At 36.8% G+C, this 24875-nt stretch overlaps 1 protein-coding gene, 1 non-coding gene and 1 pseudogene across 2 annotated transcripts; 2 read left to right on the plus strand and 1 right to left on the minus strand.

The window, feature by feature from the left end:
• The first annotated feature begins 220 nt into the window (after window positions 1-220).
• Window positions 221-16831, plus strand: LOC138883919 (callose synthase 11-like; annotated as a pseudogene).
• A 1401-nt stretch (window positions 16832-18232) lies between these two features.
• On the minus strand, window positions 18233-22184 carry LOC104222248 (large ribosomal subunit protein bL21m-like). Its single transcript, XM_070165575.1, has 5 exons — window positions 21547-22184; window positions 21272-21352; window positions 19464-19565; window positions 18748-18822; window positions 18233-18648 (listed from the first exon to the last, which is right to left on the minus strand). The coding sequence occupies exons 1-5, from the start codon at window positions 21976-21978 to the stop codon at window positions 18538-18540; spliced, it is 801 nt and encodes a 266-aa protein (XP_070021676.1). The 5' UTR covers window positions 21979-22184; the 3' UTR covers window positions 18233-18537.
• A 2574-nt stretch (window positions 22185-24758) lies between these two features.
• Window positions 24759-24831, plus strand: TRNAF-GAA (transfer RNA phenylalanine (anticodon GAA)). Its single transcript has one exon. It is a non-coding gene; the product is annotated as a tRNA-Phe (tRNA).
• Window positions 24832-24875: the final 44 nt, after the last annotated feature.

A 24875-nucleotide genomic window follows, 5' to 3' on the forward strand; every position in this document is an offset into this window, starting at 1 on the left:
CAAAAGAGGCTTCAGCCACAACATCGATATCAACTAAAGGAAGAAATGATACTATATAACTTTAGTAAAGCAAGAAATCACTTGCAAATTTATTAGATATATAAAAGAATCAATTTTAAAAATGGATTATTCAAAAAATAACAAAAGGGATTTTTTATCAGAAGTAAACCCGAAGCTAATCAATCAATTACCTGGAATTCTGAGTTGTTGTAAAGAAAACATGAAGAACAAAAGAACCCAGGAATATAGTGAAGGGCAAAGATCAAAAGAACAAAATGGAGAAACTTTGTTAAAGGAAACAATAGTGTCACAGAGGAGAGAGCCAAAAGACGCTGGACAGGAAGTGCAAAAAGGCGAAGATGAAGGGGGAGTCGGAAAGAGAAGGGTAACTCTAGTACAATTGAAGGTCACGTAGTGATTCAGACATGAAAAGTTGAGATTTTTATTTAGGTATTGCTGGATATTCAAAATGTGAATTAGTCTCGTGTATTTTAGAATAGTATCTTCAACATAAATAAATTTTGAAGAAATTAATGCAAGGATAAGATGAAGAAACCATAGATCTAGACTCTAGAAACAGTTTCTAGAATAATAGCCTCAACTTCAATTTTGAAGACAAGAACAGACATGTCAAACTCTGTCATAACAAAGAAGAGACATGTCAAAACTCCCACTTCAATCACTCTACAACAACCATAGTCTTGTTAACTTGACTTTTAGAAAATGTAGTGTTATATTTAGAGTACAGGGAAGTTTATGGATCTAAAAGCAACAGTTGTGCATCTTATTTCCTATATTAATATGGAACCACACAGCTATTTTTGTCTATGCTTCTTAAATTATGTTTCTCCCAAATACAAAACTAATATGGAATTTTGTTTTAGTTAGAAAATTTCGAACAAGTATCATTGGAGTTTGAAGTAAGAAAATATACGTTTCATAGAATAAAAAGCCTTGTAAACACTTATTAAGCAAAAGATAAGAGTTTTTATAGTCTTTGAACCCTGTCTTTCTTATCAGAGTCTATCTGAATATAACAATAATAGCCAACATTGTTTCACCCTTTCTTACCTAATATCAATTGATCTCAAAAAGTTATTGGAGATTATGCTTGTAACTGACGTACCTCTTTAAGACGCTTTTTGTGCTCTTTCCATATAAGGAAACACATTCACATGTTTTCACATATGTTCAATTGACCAGGTATATCGTCAAGCATACACGAGCTTTATATGTGATATGTAATTCAAATTCAGTCATACTGCTATCCACTATCTATCTTATAACGATAATCAAATTCGATATGAAATAAGTAATACCATCTTCCTTAATAATCATAACTATAACCAAATCAAATGTTCAAAATAAAAACACAGAAGAGGTGTTAAACATGAGAACAATTCACTTAACAGACTACACAACTAAAAAAACACCCTGTCAAAAGCTTGGATAGAATTTTTCATGTATAACTATGGGGAGCCCGAATTGGTAAAATCTCAGCAAGCACTGGTCCAAGCTTTGAGGCACAAGTTCGTATGTTCAAACTAAATGTTCGGGTCATAGTAAATCTATTTCATATACCTGATTTTCTTATATTCTCATCATTTTCCTACACAGTCGGGCAAATAAATAATGAATATTGTAGAATACTTATACTGCGTAAATTTCTCAAAGAACTCAATGTAGAGCAAATTTTGTAAGCTTTTTATTACGACCCAAACCGGTGGGCCGCGACGGATGCCCGAGTCCTACCTGTCGAGCATCCTTAAGCATGCGTCTAAGATATAAAGATGAATAATATACGTGAGGGAAACCTATCCAAAAGACATATGTACATATACATGCGAAATACCGTGGGCGAGCCGGCAAGGCTGCTATAGACAATAATATACCCAAAACTGGAAGCCAACAAGGCCACATACTATCCAACTATACATAACTATCTACAGACCTCTAATAGAAAATCCAACTGTAGAAGGATGGGATTGGGCCATGTAATACCCATATATGCATACAAGCATATCGTACCAAAATCAAAAGCAACTCCGGATCAAGTGGAGCACACCAACTCTCACCGATTAAGGATCCTAAGAAGGGGGACTGTCAGCTTGCCTAACTGCACCTGCGGGCATGAAACGCAAGCCCCGAGAAATAGGGCGTCAGTACAAATAATGTACTGAGTATGTATGGCATGAAAATCAGTACATAAGAGACATAGGTGAAACATGGAATAAGGAATTCCGCTTGTAAGTCTAAATAACTTTACAAATCCTGAAACAATTATAATATCATGCGCGTGGGTGTAAATGTCGTGTCATGCATAGATATAGGTGTACATAATATCATCAAGCCTCTGAGGGCATCCCATCATATCATCTTGGCCGTTGTGAGTAAAATCATCAACATATACCAACTGATCAGGTGGTGGTGCGTATATAACGTCATAATCTTTTAGTATATCCCATATACATATAATATACATATATACGTGTATATAATATCATCTGGTCATGGGTCAATGTAAATGACTGCAATACATTAGAAGTACGTCAATAAAATCTTTCGGAGTGTCATAAGACCATTATACCTCTAATTAATATCATGAAATAAACTTCTTCAATAATATGTCAGTGGTAGTAATGGTCTACATGTTCTTATGGGGAGACTTTATCTTGCTCTCAGTGGTATTGAGGAGTACGCCATCAGAAATACCAGCAGCAACAAAGCACTTGATGCAATTTTTAATCAGCAATTTGTTATCTAGCTTGGTGTGTGAAACAACCCAAGTGATACACCAAACCAACTGATTGTATTAGCTCAACATTAATTGTGTACAACGCATATGTTAATGAAAGTAAGGATAGGACAGCAGAATTCTAAGAAGAAAGGGGATGAGAACTAGACTGATACAACAATGGGGACGAGAAGTATGGAAAAAGAACAGAGATGAGAAAACAGAGCTTAACACTTGACAACTTCAGCATAAAAATGCACTACGTCTTCTACTGTATTTATAACTAATTTCCCCATGCTGCACTTTCATGTACTGAGCGCTTGCCTAAGCTCAAAATGGGTCTCACACATAATTTTCCAAATTCCAAAATGAATCCTCCACCAAGTGACTCACTGAGTTCACAACAGTGTGTTCACTGCCCTCCCTATGACTGTGGAGAACTCTTTGGAGCATGGCTTCCTTCCGGCAATCTGGGATTTTGTAACTATGCAACTACAACTTGCCTCACTATTTTTCATATACTCAATGGTAACCTATGCACATTTCTTTGGTAGGACCATTCTTCATAGGGGAGCAAAGTACCGTGCAACTGGGCGTGGTTTTGTTGTGCAGCGCAAGTGCTTTGCTGAGAACTATCAGCGACATGCTCGTAGCCACTTTGTCAAGGCAATCTAACTTAGAGTGATCCTGGTTATGTAAGCTTCACATATCCCCTTGACTAAGTGTTTAACCAAAAATTGAGATTTCGGTCAAAGCTTATTTTAGAAGAACTTGGGTTACTGATAATCGAATAGAAATAAGAATAATTGACAAATAATAACTGAATATAATGCAAAGTAAATCAATGTATTTCAATAGTATTTCGTATCCTTACAAATGACCAGTCTTCTCTTTTTATAGCTACCTCTAGGTAATACGTTTTGTTTCTGTCATAATTGAGCCATTATTGACAATTAATTACATTTAATGTAACGTTACAATTGGTAATCATATTTGATTCAATACTAATTTTCTAACGTTTTCCATATTAATGCCTAACAATATGTATCTATACTTTTTTGCTATCAGATTCATTCTCTTCGATCGTAAAGAAGTTCGAGCATTTATCTTTCTTGTTTTCCCTGAATATCTGCTCGTGCCTGTTGAAGCATGTACTTCTTTGATTATTCTTTGCCAGCTATCATCCATTGACCGGTCCACGTGTCATGACGTGTCATCTTACAATAAATTTCATATATGAACTTAATTTTTCCCAATACAGATAGTCCCCCCCCACACTTGCCATTTATTCATCAATAGAATATTTGGGAAGTGGATCTCATTTAAAGCGGGAATATTTGCCGCCATTAACTCTTTTCTGGAACTGTCGCTTCATCTGTCACTTCCATTTAATGCTCATGACACGTGGCGTCTCCTGGTTGGTTCTGCAATCTTTTAGCGTCTTTTAAGGCTTTTTTACAACTTCACCAATTACGAAACGACAGTTCTCATTATGACGTTTCCATAATTGCGCCTTTTCTTTTAACGGTTGCTACTGACTATAAATATAACTTTTTACCTTTGTCTTTTTCACAAAAGGTTTAGAGTATTCAATTCTGTTTTTCTTCTTCCTCGTACTACTATGTCTTCTTCAAACCCTAACCCTTGGAGAGTCCCCATCGTTGACAACTTTCCTCTTGCTCCTGTTAGAAGTAGGAGAGGAGGAAGACTTTGTAGTTTAGGGTCTTCATTTTCTCGAGGTCCTTATGTTCCTTCAACGAGTTCTACTCTACCTTCTAGAACCAGAGTTTCTCTTTCTCAAAGATCTTCATCTAGGACTAAAGAACCCACTGAACCTCTTCGTGAACTTTTATGGATGAAATTGTTCCTGCTGAATTATCTTTTTACAATGATAGAGAGTCCATCAGAAACCAAATGTCCTCATTAGATCGTGCTGACATTTACCCGACTCAGATCATTGAAGGTCTGATTTCTGTAGTTCGTAGAGATTGTCATTGGAGTCAAGACTTCCCATTATAATTCTCAATGCCAACCAAAGAATCACATCTTATTTAACTGGGTTTTCTTTTGTTTATACCTTTCACGTTGAATTTTAAACCTGCTATTGACCCTGTTATCATTGAATTCTGTCGCTTTTTTATATTTGCTTAGGACAAATTGGCCCCATCATGTGGAGGGTTGTTGCTTGCTTGAGGCATTTGGCAACATGGCTGGCACGCCTTTTATGTTCTTTCATTTGATCCATCTCTATTCTCCCAAACTTTTTCGTAAAGGAATATTTACTTTAGTAGCGAGAAGTAAAAGAGTTTTGGACAGTCCAGAATACGATAAGGACCATGGCTGGTATGCCATATTTGTTGCTGCCCCCACTTTTGGTTTAGTGGGTGACGAGAATGTTCCCTTTCCTGAGAAGTGGAATTTTGCACGTGAGTTTTCTTTTTTATAACTTTCTCATACCTCAATTTTCGTGGTTGGGTAGGAAAGCTATTAAGTGTTGCTCCGATGGAAGGTAGATCCTGGAAAAAACGTTTCTCATCAGTTTGGTTGGAAAGTGAAAACTCACGGTAAGTGCTTTCTATATCTTTTGTATTTCCGTTCACTTCTTTCCTTAGAAATTATTTTGACCCTTCTTTTTGTCAAGGTTTCCCATTCGAGGCATAACCGGTGAGGACGTCGTAGCTTCCAGAATTTCTTTGGAAAGGGCCTAAGAAATAATTTTGGGTTGTTCATCGAAAAGGAAAGCTTCTTCTGGTCAAGACTCTGAAGAAGAGGAAGAACAAGATGGGGGTTCTTTGGTAAAAAGACCACGGGCTAGAAGATGCATTATTTCAGATGATGAAGCATATCCACCTCTTTCTGTTCCTCTAGCCGAGCCTGATGAGTCTACCTTGATGATTTCTGATGACAATCCCCCCACGACTGCTCGTGATTTTGTTGATCAACTTTTTGCTCGTGGGTTTCATAATGAAAGTTTGGGTCCAGTTTCTGATGAAGTGCCCCTTGCCTCATTTTCCATGTCTGTCCCTGTGACATCTTCTCTACCAGTCGTGACTGTTGCCATTGCTGCTCCAGCCCAGTCTGTTTGGACTCCTTCCACAATTCCTCCTACAACTGTTCAACACACTGAGGTTGGTTCCTCAAGTGGAAGTGGAGCTATGAAACAAGTTATCATCAAGGTTCCCGCCGATGGTATCTTTTGAGAAAATCAGGTGGGGCTGATGTGTGGTTGAAACCCCTAATTGGTCCAATCGAGAGAGCCAAGCTTGAGAGCCACAACTCTTTGACTTGGATGAACAACATAATACAATCATCATTAAAGGTATTCCTTTTAATGATTTACTATTCCTTTCTTCCATTATGGTTCTTACCCTTTCTCTATATATTTTTTTTAGATCAACCTCGTTGGTACAGAAATGATAAAGAGGGTTTCCCAAACAGAGCAATTAATGCATGAGTATCAAATTGAAGCGAACAACTGGAGAGAACAATATGAAAGCCTTCAAATTGACATGGAAGTGTTAAAAGAAAGCGAGTGCACCTTAGAGCAGCAGTTGAGGGTTCTAACTTTAGAGTTGGTGGTTGGAAAAGCTTCCTCAAACCAAGCTGGTAAAGACAAGAATCTTCTCGAAACATCTTTTTCCGAGCAACTCTCCAAGGCTAGTAAAGAGATCAGAGAGTTGAAGGCTCTCTTAAGTGAGAAAGTAGTGTATGCCGGTGAACATGTGCAAACTCAGACTCAAGAAGACCTCTAGGAGTCTTCTGATAAGGTTCGTTCCTTATAAAGTTCACGTGCTTTTATTCAAATTTCTTATGATTCTGCCTTGGCTGAGTATGAGAAACTTAAAAGTGAAATTGTTGAATGGGAGAAGGATTACGAGATTATTGAGGATAAGACCGCAATTGAAGTGAGTTGGGTGTTTTTAAATACTCGCCATGATACCCTTGTAGAAGTTAGCCAAGAGAATTTTAACTTGGAAGCTGAGTTAGCTAAAATAAGAGAAACTATTGAAAAGACTCAGCAAGGCCAAAACTTTCCCTCTCCCGTGGCTGAAACTTCTGAACATATTGAAGATGATATGGGTACGGTGAGTGTTCCAACTCCTTCAAGTCAACCTGAGTCTACTGTTGCCGTGACCCTGCTTTTGGTCCTTCTTCAACTCCTCAGTGACAAGCTTATGATATGTGACTCTTTTTTTTCCTTTTTTTGGTGGAATGTAGTCATAACCCTTGGTCCCATTTGAGGGTTTGTTGAAAACATCAAGTCCCTAGACCTTTTTCGGGGCATTTTGTATAAGTGACTCATAGTTTATGACTAAGTTCATACTTAGTCTAAACTTTTCAATATTAAGAAGTTTTCTATTTTAACTTAGTTATTTTGAACTTCTGTTTTGCTCATTCTTGCCTTTATATTTAAGGACCTATTGAATAATTTGCACTTTTATTTCATAAAATGCTTTCTTAACTTCATGAATGTTTAAATTAATCATGAATTTTATAAAAGAGGTCCCTTTTATATTTGACACTTAATGAAGAAGACGTCTCAACTTCATAATGGTGTAAATGTACAATAAAAGAAACATGAATACATATGTTTCTTGAAATAACTTTGATAAAGTTTTCATTTGAACTTTGTCAAGTTTTAAATAACATCTTTACATGTATTTAAATAAATTTTATAACTTTCTCGTAACTGTTTTCTTTACAACAGATTTGAAAAAAGAAAACAAAACATAAGGTTTTTATTTATAACTCATTTCTGTACATTGCCTTTAACCTAACTATGATAAGGTTTTCTTTGGATTTATGTTATTGGCTCATAACTTTGCTCTACACTTGACTCATTCAATGAGTAAACTTCTCAGGCTTTGACTTGAACTTTGATTATTTCTCAATCTTCTTTGTCTTCTTTATACATATGTCTATGTATATTATATAGCCCTCAAAGTGTTTGAGCTTTGAAGTATGAAGTCTCGAGCACTTGATTACTCCTCTTATTTGGTCCTTTTCCTGAAAAGGAATAAAACATACGGGACTCGGAGGTACGATTATAGATGAAGACTGTTTCACCCGTCATAATTTCTATCAGAATAGTTGTAACCTAGACCGGGAATGTATTTTCTTCCACGTGCCTTGCAGGTCATAATTCATCATTTAGTATGGGTTAGCTTTTTGCCTATCATCTAAAATCATTAGTAAAATTTTAACAATTCAAAAATAAAATTTTAAAATGAGGATACCTAACCGTGGGTACTCCTTAGAAATAGTATCTCTTCAGGTGAACGACATTCCAACGTGAAGATAATATCTTTCCATCCATTGTTTCCAGCTTGTATGCTCATTTTCCTGCGATACCGTGAATCTTGTAAGGTCCTTCCCAAGTTGGACTTAATTTTCCCATGTTAGCCGCTCTTGTGGACTGAAAAACCTTCTTGAGTATGAAGTCCCAAGTCTTGAAATATTTTAGGCAAGCTTTTTGATTATAATATCGTTCCATGACTTGTTTTTGTGATGTCATCCTTATTAATGCAGCTTCTCTTTTTCCTTCAAGTAGATCAAGGTTTAGTCGCATTTCTTCTTCATTGGATTCCTCGGTCACTTGTGTATATCTCATGCTAGGTTCCCCTATCTCCACTAGGATCAATGTTTCAGCCATGTACACTAGTGAAAATGGTGTTTCACCCGTGCTTGTTTTTGATGTTGTGCGGTATGCCCATAAAACACTAGGTAGCAAGTCTGGCCAATTACCTTTGGATTCTTCCAACCGTTTCTTCAAATTGTTTATAATGACTTTATTTGTCGATTCAGCTTGTCCATTACCCACCGGATGGTAAGGCATTGAAGTAATCCTTTTGATCTGCCAACTTTGAAAAAATTATGTGATTTGAGTGCCTATAAATTGCGGGCCATTGTCACATATAGTTTCCTTTGGTACACCGAATCGACATATGATATTTCACCAAATGAAATCTCTAACCTCCTTTTCTCGTACCTGTTTAAAAGCACCTGCTTCTATCCATTTAGTAAAGTAATCGGTAAGTACTAGCAGAAATTTTACCTTGCCTTTTGCTTGTGGTAGTGGACCTACAATATCCATCCCTCATTTCATAAAAGGCCACGGTGCAACAACCAGATGTAGCAACTCCGCAGGTCTATGCATGTTGTTACCGTATCTTTGGCACTTACCACATTTAGCCACAAAATTTTCTGCTTCTTCTTCCATTTTTTGCCAATAATAGCCTGCTCTAGTCATGAGTTTTACTAATGATCTTCCTCCTACGTGATTTCCACAATGCCCCTCGTGTATTTCTCTCATTACATATTCTGTTTAAGAAGGCTTGAGGCATTTTGCTAAGGGACCACCAAACAACTTACGATAAAGATTGCCTTGCTTTAAACAGTATCGAGCAGCCTTTTTATGAAGCGTGTGAGCCTTTTTCTTATCTTCAGTGATGGTTTCATACTGCAAAAAAGCGACAATCTTGTTCCTCCAATCCCAGGTTAAGTTATTGAAATTTACCTCATTTTTGTCATGATCGAGTACTGAATGAAACAACTGAATTACAGAAGCATTTTCGTTATTCGTCACGTCTGTCGCAGATGCGAGATTAGCTAAGGCATCTGCCTCGACATTTTCCTCTCTTGGTATCTACACAACTTTCTAGGTTTGGAATTGCCTAACCAAATCTCGTACCTTCTCTAAGTACTGCTGCATTCGCGCTTCTCTGGCTGTATAAGTCCCCAGCATTTGATTAACTACGAGCTGCGAATCGCTTTTGATTACAATATGATCAATGCCAAGTTCACATGCCAGTTCTAAACCTGCAATCATAGCTTCATACTCTGCCTCATTATTAGTTATAGGATGACATTTTATGGCTTGTCGAATGGTTTCACCCGTAGGTGGCACCAAAACAATTCTTAAACGTTCCCCCTTCACATTAGATGAGCCATCAGTAAATAAGGTCCAAACTCCCTGATTAGACCCATTGAACACTCGTAGTTCCTTTTCAGCTTCTAGTTGTATCCCATGGCTAAAATCATCCAAAGAATCTACTAACACCTGAGATTTTATCGCAGTTCTAGGTTGATATGTGATGTCGTATTCACTCAATTCTATGGCCCACTTGGCTAACCTACCTGATAACTCATGTTTGTGTAATATATTATGCAATGGATAAGTAGTTACTACGGAAATAGGGTGGCACTGAAAATAAGGCCTTAGTTTTCTAGATGTCATGATTAGTGCAAGCTTTTCTAACTGAGGATATCGCGTCTCCACATCGAATAATGATTTGATAACATAATAAATTGGAGACTGTTTACCTTGGTCTTCACGAACTAAAATAGCACTCACCGCTACTTCTGAAATAGCTAGATAGATAAGTAACCTTTCTCCATCCTTCGGTTTTGCGAGCAACGGCGGATTTGACAGGTATGCCTTCAGGTTTTTGAGCACTTGTTGACACTCCTCGGACCATTCGAACTGGTCTTGCTTTTTAAGAGCCGAAAAGAATTTGAAATACTTTTCTGATGACTTGGAAATAAATCTTTCCAAGGCTGCAATTCTTCCCGTTAGTCATTGCACCTCTTTCTTATTTGTAAGTATGTTAGGAATTTCTTCAATGGCTTTAATCTGCGCGGGATTTACTTCAATATCACGGTTAGAAACAAGAAAACCCAAAAACTTACCTGATGAAATGCTGAATGCACATTTCTCGGGATTTAGCTTCATATTAAATTTTTGTAAGATCTGAAATGTATCAGACAAGTGCGATATATGATCCCTTGATTATTGAGATTTAACAAGCATATCATCTATGTAGACTTCCATAGTTTTTCCTAAATGTTCTTGGAACATTTTGGTCACCAATCTTTGATATGTGGCACCAGCATTTTTTAGACCAAAGGACATTACATTATAACAGCAAGTCCCCCTGTCTGTTATAAATGAAGTTTTTTCTTCATCTAGAGGATCCATTTTGATCTGATTATACCCTGAATACGCATCTAAAAAGCTTAACAATTCATGTCCTGCAGTAGCATCAATCAGTTGATATATATGTGGTAATGGAAAAGAATCTTTAGGACAAGCTTTGTTAAAGTCGGTGTAATCAACACAAACTCGCCATTTGCCATTCTTTTTCGGTACTACTACAGTATTGGCTAACCAATTAGGATACTTTACCTCACGGATAGACCCAATTTTTAATAGTTTTTGAACCTCATCTTGAATCACCTGATTTTTGAAAGTCCCATGCTTTCTCTTCTTTTGTTTGACCGGTGGATACGATGGGTCTTCATTAACTTGTGAGTCATTACTTCCGGGAGTATTCCTATCATATTAGAATGGGACCAGGCAAAAAAATCCACGTTAGTTTTTTAAAAATTCAATCAACTTACCTTTCATGTCGTGGCTTAAGTTGGCCCCAATGTAGACTTTCCTTTCGGGCCATTGTGTAAATAACTCTACAGCCTCCAGTTCTTCAATCATTATTTTGATATTTTTATTTTCTTCTGGTTCTTGAATGGAATCGGGCCTTGAGTCCACATCAGTTCGCCCTTGTTCAGTTGAGGCTTGTGTTGTGGTATCCTCAACTGGATTCTGTAATTGCTACTTTTCTTCGTTTTCGTACTTGAACCTGCTACAGAGTTGATGCTCCTGGATGTCTGTTGATCCCCATGGATTTGACGTATTCCCCATGGTGATAGAAAATTTTATAATTTGATGTAAGGTAGACGGAACAACATCCATCTCGTGGATCTACGGTCTCCCGAGAATCATATTGTAAGCCATTTCCATCTCTACCACTTGAAATTTCGTATCTTTGACAACCCTTTTTGCAAATGTTGCAAGTGTTACCTCCCCTTTTGTCACAACACTTGAATTGTCGAATCCAGACAAAGTATGTGCCTTAGGTTCTAGCTTATTTTCAGCTTGCATCTCGTTTAGTACTCTTAGCAAAATAATGTTCATGGAACTACCTAGATCAATCAAAACTCGTTTCACATTAGTATCATGTACAAGTAGAGATATTACCAGTGCATCGTTGTGTGGAGTTAACACGCCATCCGCACTGAGTGGTCGATGCTTGGTGGTTGGCGGCGGTGGTTTCAAATCGGAATCATTTGTTGTGGTTGCGATAACGGGGGTGCCTCATGCTTATTGGTGGTTGGTCATCTATACAGTTTTATAATAATATTATGTATTTTACCTATTTTTTATCTATTTTTTATTACTTTTTATGCATTTTTTTGTAATTTTAAATAGTTTTTATGTCACTTTTTTATAAAAATATTTAATCTTATATGTGTTATATTATTACAAGATGTATTGGCACTTATCATATTTAACACGCCATCCGCATCTGCATCATCAAATGTAATACTTTCTTCTTCCAAAACATGTCGGACCCGCTTCTTGTGGGTAATTGTAACTTTGAAAACTTTATTGGCCACTGTATATGTCACACCGTTGATTTCTTCGCCCCCACTTATAACATTAATGGTTCTTTTGGGAGAAGGAGGTTTAGGGGGTTCCTGCCTGTTTTTCATATAAGCTTGCTTACCTTTTTCACTAAATAATTCGGTGAGATACCCTTGCTTTAATAGGTGGTCGACTTCTCCTTGTAGCAATCTACAATCTGCTATTTTATGACCACAATCATTGTGAAATTTGCACCGGTGATCAGGATTACATCTGTTTGGATTTGATCTCATTTTTTTTGTCCACCGCACCTTATCACCCATGCTTTTTAATACAGCTACTAACTCTGAAGTGCTGATATTAAAATTGTAACCGCCAAATCTTGCCTTCAAGTTCCTATCATCATCTCGCGTCTCTCGTGTGTTTCAATCGTTTCCAAACCTCGATGATGAATCCAACTCTCTATTCCTCGATCTATGATCATACCTTGAATTGTCCTGCTTTGATCGTGAGTCTTTTCCTGCTGGGCCCATGTATGGTTCGTATCTATTTTTAGTGGATCTTTTTTCGATTTCTGCACGTCTCGAACTCACCTTCTCCTCTTTCTGAGATCGGGAGATAGTGTCTTCTTCTATCCTTAGCTTCGTGTTGTATATGTTATAAACATCATTCCAGGTTGTTGCTGGAAATTCACGCAGACTTTCCTTGAGTCGTCTCGTGACTTCTGATCTTTTCTCATTCAAATTACTGGCAAAAGCCATAGTTGCCCAGTTATCAGGTACGTGTGGTAACATCATTCTTTCACGCTGAAACCTATCCATGAACTCTCTAAGCAGCTCTGAATCTCCTTGCTTGATTTTGAAAATATCTTCCATTCTTTTTTTAACTTTTTGAGCTCCCGAATGCGCTTTGATAAATGAATTTGCAAGCTCAGCAAAAAAATTTATAGAACTTTTGGGTAAGAGAGAATACCATGTTAATGTTCCTTTGATGAGTGTTTCACCGAATTTCTTGACCAGCACTGATTCAATTTCTTGTTTGGTTAAATTATTGCCTTTCACACCGGTTGTGAATGCAGTCATGTGGTCTCGTGGATCAGTTGTGCCATCATACTTTGGGATATCAGGCATCTTGAAGTTCTTCGGGATTGGGACAGGAGCAACACTAGGCTTCCATGGTTGTTATGAGTATTTATCCATATCTATTCCTTTGAACACAGGCGGTACTCCAGGTATTTGCTCTATGCGATCATTTTGCTCCTTGAGCTGCTTCTGCAAGGTTAGAACTAAATTTTGTAAATCAGAATTAACTATGTTACCTGGTTTGCCATCACGAGACTCGCTAGGAGTTCCACCAGTGACTGAATTAACGAACCCAGAACGTGGGTTTTCCAAAGTATTATGATTCGAAGTTGGTGTTGGTGGCGCAACTGGTAACTGGTTGGTAAAAGCCCGGAGAGCATTACTGACTTACTGAGCAATTAGATTCTTCAGAGCATCATCAAGTTCTTGTTCGTTCGCAACTCTAGCATTTTGATTCGCCTCAAATCCGTTTTGGTTTGCAACCCCGTTATTTGTTTTAGAGCCATCTGGAGTCCCCTCTCGTGACTGTCGTTGTGAATCACGCGGTGAGGGAAGTGAGGTCCTGTCATTTGTATCATTCTCCTGATGTTGAGGATCTTGGGGTGGTAAATTGTATTGGTTATTGTCGTTGAAATTCGACATTATCAGTTTTTTGATGAAGGATTTGACTAAGAAAGTAAATGATTATCAGATTCCCAGTAACGGAACCAATTTGTTTAACCAAAAATTGGGATTTTGGTCAAAGCTTATTTTAGAAGAACTTGGATTACTGATAATCGAATAGAAATAAGAATAACTGACAAATAATAACTGAATATAATGCAAAGTAAATCAATGTATTTCAATAGTATTTCGTATCCTTACAAATAACTAGTCTTCTACATTTATAGCTACCTCTAGATAATACGTTTTGTTTCTGTCATAATTGAGTCATTATTGACAATTAATGGCATTTAATGTAACGTTACAATTGGTAATCATATTTGATTCAATACTGATTTTCTAACGTTTTCCGTATTTAATGTCTAACAATACGTATCTATACCTTTTTTGCTATCAGATTCATTCTCTTTGATCGTAAAGAAGTTCGAGCATTTATCTTTCTTGTTTTCCTGAATATTTGTTCGTTCCTGTTGAAGCTCATGCCTCTTTGATTATTCTTTGGCAATTATCATCCTTTGACCGATACACATATCATGACGTGTCATCTTACAATAAATTCCATATATGAACTTAATTTTTTCCAATAAACTAAGGACACCTTTGTGTATATAGCTATATATGACTATATCAAGTTGGTTCCTTGTACTGTCATGGATACCATCTCCGTTTTTGTTCAATCCCTTTGGGTTTGACTAGTTAAGAACAGCGTATGACTTTGATGATTTCATGCATTGGATTTGGTTCAATAAGGGAGTTTTTGTAAAAGCGGATCAAAGTTTGGGAGACATGGTGGTATGAAGAACAGGACCACTTGAGAACTACCGGTCTCTGGGGAAAATTGCGTGAGATTATTATGGATCTTCGTTTCTTCTTTCAATATGGAATTGTTTATCAATTACACATTGCTGGTGGTAATATTAGTATTTGTGTTTACTTGCTGTCTTTGGATTATTATGGTCGTTGTTGTGGCAATTTACATTGCCATTGCATATACAACAACATACCAGTATTATCCCATATCGTGGGTCCGAGGAGGATAGTGTGTACGCAGACCTTAGCCCTACCTTGTGAGAATAGAGATGTTGTTTTCAATAGACCCTCGGCTCAAGAAAGTATAAACACCACATTAATGAAAATATAGACAAGAAGGGACAGTACCAAAAAGTCATATAAAAGCAGAATAAAAACAACAAGACAAAAAGGTGATCAATAATGATAAAAAATAATGGTTAGTCATAAAAAACTACTACCAACAAAAAGCGAGACTGCGTGCCAGTACTACTGTCATGAACACTCTAGACTGCATACTCTACTACCCTAATCATCGACCTCTATACTTTTCTATCAAGGATCATGTCCTCGGTCAGCTGAAGTTGTGTCATATCTTATCTAATCACCTCTCCCCACCTCTTTTTTGACATACCTCTACCTCACCTTAGGCCCTCCAATGTCAACCTCTCACACCTCCTTACCAGGGTGTCTCTGTTCCTCCTCCTCACATGACCAAACCACCTAAGACACGTTTCCCGCATCTTGTCCTCAATAGGGGTCATACCCACCTTGTCGCGAATAACCTCTTTTCTGATCCTATCTAACCTGGTGTGCCCGTACATCCATCTCAACATCTTCATCTCTGCTACCTTCATCTTCTGGACATGAGCATCTTCACTGGCCAACATTCAGCCACATACAACATCGTTGGTCTGACCACCACTCTATAGAACTTACCCTTGAGTATTGGTGGCACCTTCTTGTCACACAAAATACCGGAAGCGAGTCTCCATTTCATCCATCCCGCCCCAATACGATGAGTGACTTCTTCATCAATCTCCCCATTCCCCTGAATAATAGACCTAAGGTACTTAAAACTCTCTCTTCTAAGGATGACCTACGAGTCTAGTCTCACCTTCCTTTCCCTTTCTTGAGTCTCGCCATTGAACTTACACTCTAAGTATTCTATCTTGGTCCTGCTCAACTTGAAACCTTTTTAGATTCCAGGGTCAGCCTTCATACCTCTAATTGCGCGTTCACACCATCTCGCATCTCGTCAATCAATACAATATCATCTGCAAATAGCATATACCATGGCACTTCCCCTTGGATGTGGCGCGTCAGTACGTCCATCACCAGAGCAAACAAAAAAGGGCTGAGTGCCGACCCCTGATGCGACCCCATCAAAACCGGAAAATGGTCTGAGTCCTCACCCACCTTCCTCACTCGGGTCTTTACTCCATCATACATGTCCTTAATCAACCTAACGTAGGCAACCGGTATACCTCTAGCCTCCAAACATCTCCACTAAACCTCCCTCGGAACTATATCGTACGCCTTTTCTAAGTCGATGAACACCATATGCAAGTCCTTCTTTCTCTCCCTATACTGCTCCATCAATCTCCTAACAAGGTGCATGGCTTCTGTAGTCGAACTTCCTGGCATAAACCCAAACTGGTTCTCGGAAATAGACACACTCGTCCTCACCCTTAGCTCAACCACTCTCTCCCAGACTTTCATAGTATGGCTAAGCAACTTGATACCCCGATGGTTATTGCAATTTTGAATATCACCCTTGTTCTTGTATACAAGAACCACCGTGCTCCACCTTCACTCTTTGGGTGTAAAATGACATTAAATAACCTAGTGAGTCACTCCAAGCCTTCGATGAAGGAGCACATATATTATCGACTGGTGCAGTTGCTTTTTATTCTGCTCACTACATTGGTGATTGTTCTATTGTTGAGGTTAATCAAGTTTACGCTGTTTGACTTCATCACAAGTTTGTTGGCATTTATTCCAACTGAATGGGGCTTAATCCAAATTGCCCTAGAGCTCCGGCCCTTTTTGCAGTCTACTTTGGTTTGGAGCACTGCTGTGTCCTTGGCTCGGCTATATGATATGATGCTTGGGTTAATCGTTTGTCTGGCTGTTTAAGACTGATTAATCTACTTTGCTTTCTTGGCCAAAAATAGGCTAACCCTGGAGAAATGAACAGTTGTTTGATAGTGCTGATGTACAAGCAGATTTATCGAGAACAGATTTGCAACCTTTGTATCTGTTGGTTTTAAATGTCATTTCCAGTGCAACAGGCTTAGATGAATGTTATTGAGGTTAGCAAGTCTTTGCATGCAAGAGTAAAACATCCGTCTAATAAAGTAATATATATCAGAAACACTTTTGCTATTTTCACATTTCACTTTACCTTCTTTCTTTTAAACTTTTCATCACGCTTCTTTCTTTTACCAGTTGGTTACGCCCTCATTGGTTGCTATAGGATTGGAATGTGCCTATATCTTTATTAAGTCATTCGTATCAGATGAAATCATCAATGGTGACCTATCTTTACCTCTACAAAAAAAATTGTAGACAGAGTTACTCATTTAGGTTTCTGGTTGCCCTTTTGTTTTGTTTTAATAACTGTGGTGTGTGGAAAGAGAAGCTTTTATACCATACAAATGTCATAACCCCACAAAGCCATAAACTTTATCCTTCAAGCTTTTATGACCACAAGTTTCAAAAGCCTTCTTTTCTTTTCTTAAACTTCGTGTCGACTCAAACTACCTTATCTAAGCGGGCGTTTGGACATAAGAATTGTAAAATTCCAAAAAAAGGGGTGAAAAAATTTTTCAGGTGAAATTGGTATTGAAATTTAGAAATGTGTTTAGACATGAATATAACTTTGGGTCTTTTTTGAAGTTTTGTGAGTGAAAATTTTGAAAAACAGGTTTTTGGAATTTTTCAAATGTTCGAAAACTTTCAAAATGCATCTTCAAGTGAAAATTGAAAATTTTATGAACAAATGCTAATTTCGAAAAAAAGTGAATTTTTTTTTGGAAAAAAAAAAAAGAAAAAATATCTTATGTCCAAATGGGCTCAAATTGAAGCGGAGGTAGTAGCTAACCTGTTGCAAACTCAGCTGATTAATTCAGTCTAATCCGGTTATATGGGAAAAGTTGCCAGTTAAAAAACTTTTCTTAATGAAGTGCCAGTACTTTACAATTTCTAAATTTGGGAAAAGAAGGAGCGCAGAGAGTAGTGCAGAAATCTGTTGATGCATCTAGAAAGCTGAAACAGATACACATCGCCTATAAAGCTTAGAGAATAATATTTTCTTGTAAAGGAGTATGTCCGACTCTTAAGTCATTGGTGGTTTTTGTTTTCTTTGCTGGTTTGCCCTTTCCGTATGTGTTGTCGTGTTGCACGGATACAGCTGTCGGACTATGCAAAATATGGTGAGGTATGATCAGCTTTGATTGGATATTTGGTTTTTGCATTGCTTTGTATAAAACATTAGCATTGTTGTTTAGCAAATAAAGGGAAAACTAATGCTAACTCTTCTTTCAGACACTATTGTTATTGAACTGGCTAGCATGCAAAGCTTTGCTTATCAATCACTGTGAATATTTTCAATTTAAGTGGGACTGGTACTTGTAACCGAATATAGCCTCAAGATTCAACTATGGTAAGCTTACAACAGAATCATTGCCCTCCATCTCATGCCAGTTTAACACCTGACCGCATGTGGCATCTGCGTTTTCACATAAATCTCGTAAGACAGGACGAATGGAAAAAGCTGAGCCATGTCAGCTGTATATGCCAAAAATCCCTTGCTCAACTGTTACTAAAACTTTTTAGCATCTTTAAGCTGCTACTGCTACCTTCTTAACACCTTTCTTCTCTGTTTTAAGAGGGGGTGCCACTTCAGGTTTCTCAATTCCTTGTATATCCGTAATCCTCAATTTTGTTAATTCCTAAAAATGAATAGGAAAAGAGGATGAGAAGTAACAATGTGTATAAAACATGGCTGTGTTTCAGGCAGTATGTTCATTGTGGATGAATCAATGACTAACCTGTCGATGTCCTCGTGTTCGTCGATAATTCTTCCGTCTCTTCTTCTTGAATATAAGTACTTTAGCATCTAATGCCTGGACCAAGACAAGGACAGATTAAATTTCCTAATCTATCTGGAATGAAATAAGATGTGTGTGTGCATATATGAAGCAAGTTATGCAATCATCCAAGCTCAATGCCTGAAGAACTGAACCTAGTTCCACATCTATGGCATTCCTCGAATAAGCTCAGCAAGATCCAATAAGTAATATAATTGAAGCTAACAGTTATAACTACTGAAAAATGAAGTTTTGTTAATTACACAAACCATTCTTGAGGTATTGTATATTACTAATATCAGTCCACTTACCATAAGTGGTTACAGGTAGTGCAATATATGCAATACCTTTTCAACAGTGAGGAAAAATAGATCATTAAAAAATAACAACAATTACGCCTCAGTCCCAAACAAGTTGGGGCCAGCTCTCGATGAACCTTTTTTTCCTTGGGATAAGTATTCCTCTCAATGAACCTACTTATAGAATTCATTCAAATAAGAACTTCTTTTAATATATTTTAAAGGATTAAAAAGCGGTTTATGAGGAAATTGCTAATCCAACTTCTCAAACTTCATGGGAACTGACATAACAGTCACTTACTAGTCAACCAGAAAATACACAAGTAAATATGCAAGCAAACTAAAGGCAAAGGTAGACTCATGGCACAACTATCTTACATGCTCCTCAACGAAAGCATGAACAGCTGCATCCGGCAATATAGGCCTGCCAATGATTGTCTGAGTCGTTGAGCCCAGCAGCAAAACCTTATTTAGTATTAACTGAACACAAAACAATGACATAGTTACGCACTCACGTGACAGTAATTCCAACGTACAAGCATTTTTCACAAGTAAGAGACAGGCAAAAACTAAAGTGAGAAAGGAGAAGCACATAGCAAGCTTCATCAGGGTCAAGGTCTCATGCGCAACGTGATTCTGCACTTTGAAGCTTATCTTGTGCTACAGCTTGTATTAGAACTAAAACCTATCAATAAACACAAGCCACATCATATTTAAGGGTGATAAGTTTGTTCCTCTCTCCTTTCTATTAAAACTGCCATAAGATTTGTTTTCTAAACAATTTCTATAGTGGTAGTTACTTCTAACTAAGTCGGAAACCAAAAAAATTAGCATCTTCCTTTAGCATCGAAAGATATCAAAGCCAATTAGTTTCATATGGATTATGGAACCCAAGACTTTTGTGCATGCACATCTCAAAAGATGTCCATTTCCAGCAATATAATTCAAGTCTCCTTTTTTACTTCACATAATTTTAGAACAGAAGGCATACTACCTTTTTTTTAATTATAAACACTTGTCAATTCTTCTCCAACGTAAGTACGTAACAAATAGTCTCATTAACCCTTTTACAGTGTGATACCTGCATATTAAAACAAGGAAACTCATTTTGCAATAATATCTAGGATACGCAGAAAATATTATAAGGCTGTTTCATCACAATAACATGGATTAATAGTTTTCTCAAAGTCCCAATGGTCTAACTTGCATTTACTTTCTACCATCAAAAACCTAAAGATTAAAGAATAAACTGATGACAGGAGAAAGAATAATGGTTTTCAAAAAAAAAAAAAAAAATTAGTTGCTTGTTTTCTTAGACAAACCAAAGTTGCATGGTTTTATGAAAAATGCCTCTTTAATTAAGGAAAACTACAGAGGAATTATGGGGCTATTACATAACAAGAGGAGGGTAATTATCAAATTTCAAAAACAATAAAAGGGCAACTTATTTTTCTCCCTTTTCATCAAGCATCAGATATGTTAAAAATAGAATTATGAAATTCCCCGCATCTAATAATAAATATCTTAAACTTTTTTCCACTTATATCACCACTTCATTGATGTAATACTTTTTTCTCAACTTTTTCCTTAAGAATTGCTCTGGAGCCTTTTCTTTCAAGTAATGCCAATTGATGCAAGGTCAGTAGTAAATAATCTATTGAGAAGAGCAAAGATAAAAGTAGCGGACTGAGACCTAACACATTTGCACAAAGAACTAAGGAGATCATCAACTAGCTCCTACAGTCCTAAATAAGGTTTGGTAGAAATTGAACATTTAACACATCCAGAGGGACGAGTCACATAAAGCTCAAATGAGCACTTAAGAGTATCCCTTTACCCCATCATTCCTTACTTGAACAAACAACAGAGCTTAAAAACAATGATACATTGTCACAATCCAACCAGACATTTGACAGCCACAACCCTAAGCTCAGCCTTTAGTTTTTTTTCCTGATGAAATTTCAGCAGTTAGGGACAATTGTAGTATGAGAACAGCAGGTGCATCCGCACTGCATATTCTGCATTTGATTTTAACTATATGAACTGTTGAACAATTTTTAAGACATATTTTTACTAAGTTAGCACCCGCTGCTACAACGTCCTCAAGGTGACTTCTGTTAGTTGTATGTATAAGAAAAAGACATCAACTTTGTACACAACTTCCAGAAAGCAAGAACCCAACTTACCTTGTCATTAACTTCGCAGAACTTCAGTTTCTCAGTAAAAATGGATTCACCATTGCTCACTTTAAACTGGTGAGAACCAATCTATATAACAAAAGACAACAGCTTCAATTCTGTAAAGGTCACAATTAAAGATACAAAATTTATCACTAAACGTATATAATCTATAGTGTTAAAAAACTCCTAATATATTAAGTTAATCAAAAATAGAATAGACATTCATATAGTCGATCCCAACTAGTTTGGGATTATAAGGTATACAGGAAACAGTAATTAACCTGAACAACGGCGAAAACGGGTTCATATGGTTTGAAGACCCGGTCCGATTTCTGAAGTGGGCCGATGACCTTATACCCTATTTCAGCTGCCTCGTGTTCTTTCTCCTCTGGAGTGTACTCTCTGCTGGGCTCAATATTCGACTCCAAACCCTCCACGTCATGATCATCATCATCAGTTTCTTCTTCACTTCCCTCCTCGTCATCATCGCTATTGATCGGTCGATTGGAACAGAAATGCCTGTGGAAAGATGAAATTTTAGTGGTAACGTTAGGGCATTTGGGAGAGGGAGTGAGTGTGTCGATGGATTTGAGTATTTGTGGGGTTAGGGTTTGAGGCGAAATGGACGTGAGGGAATGGAGAGATGATGGATTTGGAGAGAGAAGATATGTTAAATGACGGCTTAGGGTTTGAACGCATCGCCGATTCGCCATTGTTTGGCTGAGCTTTGAGCTTTTGGAGTAACAGTTTAACTTTTACTTAATGGCTATCTTTAGCTTGATCAAGAAATAATCAATTCACCACTCTGAATTTGTAACTTTTCATATGATCAAATTACTTAATTGCTATGTTTAGCTTGATCAAGAAATAATCAATTCACCTCTCTTAATTTGTATCTTTTCATATTTAGGAACTAAAAAGCGTCCTAGGTTTTTTGCTCAAGCTTCTAATAACTACGTACATAGTATTAGTATGTCAATGTCAAAGATATCTTCCAAGAATAATGCTATTCTATTACTTAACTTTTGTTTCGTGAAGAAACAATTGCATAATATTAGAAGCATGATAAGTTTATTCCTTCTCATCAATCATGCAAATAATTTAAAAGGACATTTCAATATGATCTACTTTATTTGTTTGTGTAAATATTTTTTGCATAGTCAGCGCATTAACATATAGGCTCATCAATATTATTAGATATCTATAATTAGTTGAGACCATTATTACTTCCTAAAACCTCAATCGCCATCTACGATCTCCACAAATTAATTAAACATCGTACCCATTATTAATTGTGTAGCATTTTTCATTCTGGAAGTAGGTTAATTAAACTATGTACTTAATCATTCTTGTGCAATTCTAGAGTAGTTGTTTGAGACAAATAGGAAACTCTCTATTTATAGAAATGTTCTAAGGAGAGATTCAAGATATATATGATGAATCCAAAAAGGCCAAATTGTTTAACTTTTACAAGTCATTTGTTCACTATCAGTTGCTTCCTTGACAACTTGACTCTTTACTAATGCCAGATGAAGGAGTTATTTGATTTAAGTTTTGCGTCATGTATGTATATAATGAAGTAAAGATGGATTGATGATTTTTTTTCTAGGTGCAGTCTTAGAGTTAGGTCCAAAGGTAACAGCATTATGCACTAATCTTAGTTGTTATAATTTATGTTACTCATCATCGCATCAGCCTTATTAGTATCATTAGAACCATATATACCCTTTCCATTGATCATCTGACTTTCAAACATTAATGATCATAACATAGGCTTGATTCACGTTAAGAAGTGGTCTAATCTTTAGCACCTAGTTCTTAGCATTTTTATATGAGTCATTAAGCCATATGTAGGTGGAGGAGATAGTGTTTCATACTCATCCCAAAGTTCTCTCAGTCGAGAGAAGTATACAGAGATAGAAGATGCTTCCTGTGTTAGTGTAGCAATTTCCTTATGCAGGTAAGTTGCCTTAGAAACATTGACTTTATCAAACCTTTTCCTAAGATCTTCTCAAACACTGTGGGCATCTGATGCATAGATTAATGTACTGAACAGATTTAGAGATACTGTATTCATGATCCATGCTAACACTATTACATTGCATCTATCCCATAGTTCATGAAGACTAACATTATAGTTACTTTTTTTGCAAGTGCCTAAAACAAAGCCTAATTTGTTCTTGCCATATAATACAATTTTCAATGACCTACTCCAGATCGAGTAATTCTCAAAACCTTGTAGCTGAATAGAAATAAAAACCGAACATTGTGTATCAGATGGATGTATGTACATAGGATGGTGATGATCAACTCGATCGACTGATTGAGCTGATTAAGAGATGTGAGTTGAGCATCAATAGCTTCTTCAAGAACTGGCATTGTTGCAGAAGTGAAAAACTTGAATCGAAAAAGAGAAATATAGTTATTAGCAAATGCACAAACTACTCGCAACCAATTGAGGTCCAATTGAACAAATCACAAACCCTAGCTCGAAGGAAGTGAGACTCGGATGAGAAATTGACTCAAAAAATTAATACAATGCAGATATTAAGGATGAGATTAAGTGCTCCATCACATCGATCTGAGCTGCCATTACTCGATTAACCGAACTCTAATACCATGTTATGGAGTTCTGACTATGGCGGAGATAAGAAAGAAGAGAGAATGCAATGGAGGAGGAAAATAGTTACTCCATTTACTGCAAATATAATATATACAGCTACTCTGCTTATTTGTGTAAGCACTACTATTTATAAAAGCTAACAACTAACTCAACTACTGATCCATTTAGTTATAACTATCTATCTACTAAATAAAATACAATTAAATAGGCCGGACCCACCGCTCTCAACAAAAAATCAAACGAAAAAAGAAGAAAGATTTGATTGAACTACCTAATGCATGGTAATATATGTTAAAATAATACTCTAGATCGCCAAATACTTAACTATTAAGCAATATATTATGAGTATGCAACTGACAATTCAAAATATAAAGCTCAGGAGACGTACTTAATTAGGATACTAGAACAATCCAAAGTGTTAAACATTAATGGAGCAACGCTCTATTACTTTGGTGATAGTCCCATGAGATTTATACCTCTCGTGATCGCCTCGAATTTTTAAGGTTCTGTTTAGTATACAAGTTTTCGACTAATTTTAACTTTACCTTTCAAAAATTACTTATACAGTCAAACGTCTCTATAACAGCCTCGTTTATTCCGAATACTTTTGGATGTTATAGCAAAGTGTTGTTATATAAAATATATATTATAACATAACATGAAAATTGGTTCCGAAAAAGCTTGACTTTTATAGTAAAGTATTGTTATATAGGAATACTGTTATAGAGAGGTTTTACTAATATATAATTGCTAAGAAAATTGTTTGAAACGTCCAGTGGTACCTAGATCTGGGTTCGTTGCATCAGCATGTTGCGTAAGATCAGATTTATTATTAGACATTATTAAATAAATAACAGTTGACAAACACAAGCGGGGATAGCTCAGTTGGGAGAGCGTCAGACTGAAGATCTGAAGGTCACGTGTTCGATCCACGTTCACCGCATTGATGTTTTTCCCCTTGAATTCTCGTTCATTTCTCGCTTTTAG

The sequence above is a fragment of the Nicotiana sylvestris genome, chromosome 12 (assembly GCF_000393655.2).
Source record: "Nicotiana sylvestris chromosome 12, ASM39365v2, whole genome shotgun sequence".
NCBI classification, from domain to species: domain Eukaryota; kingdom Viridiplantae; phylum Streptophyta; class Magnoliopsida; order Solanales; family Solanaceae; genus Nicotiana; species Nicotiana sylvestris.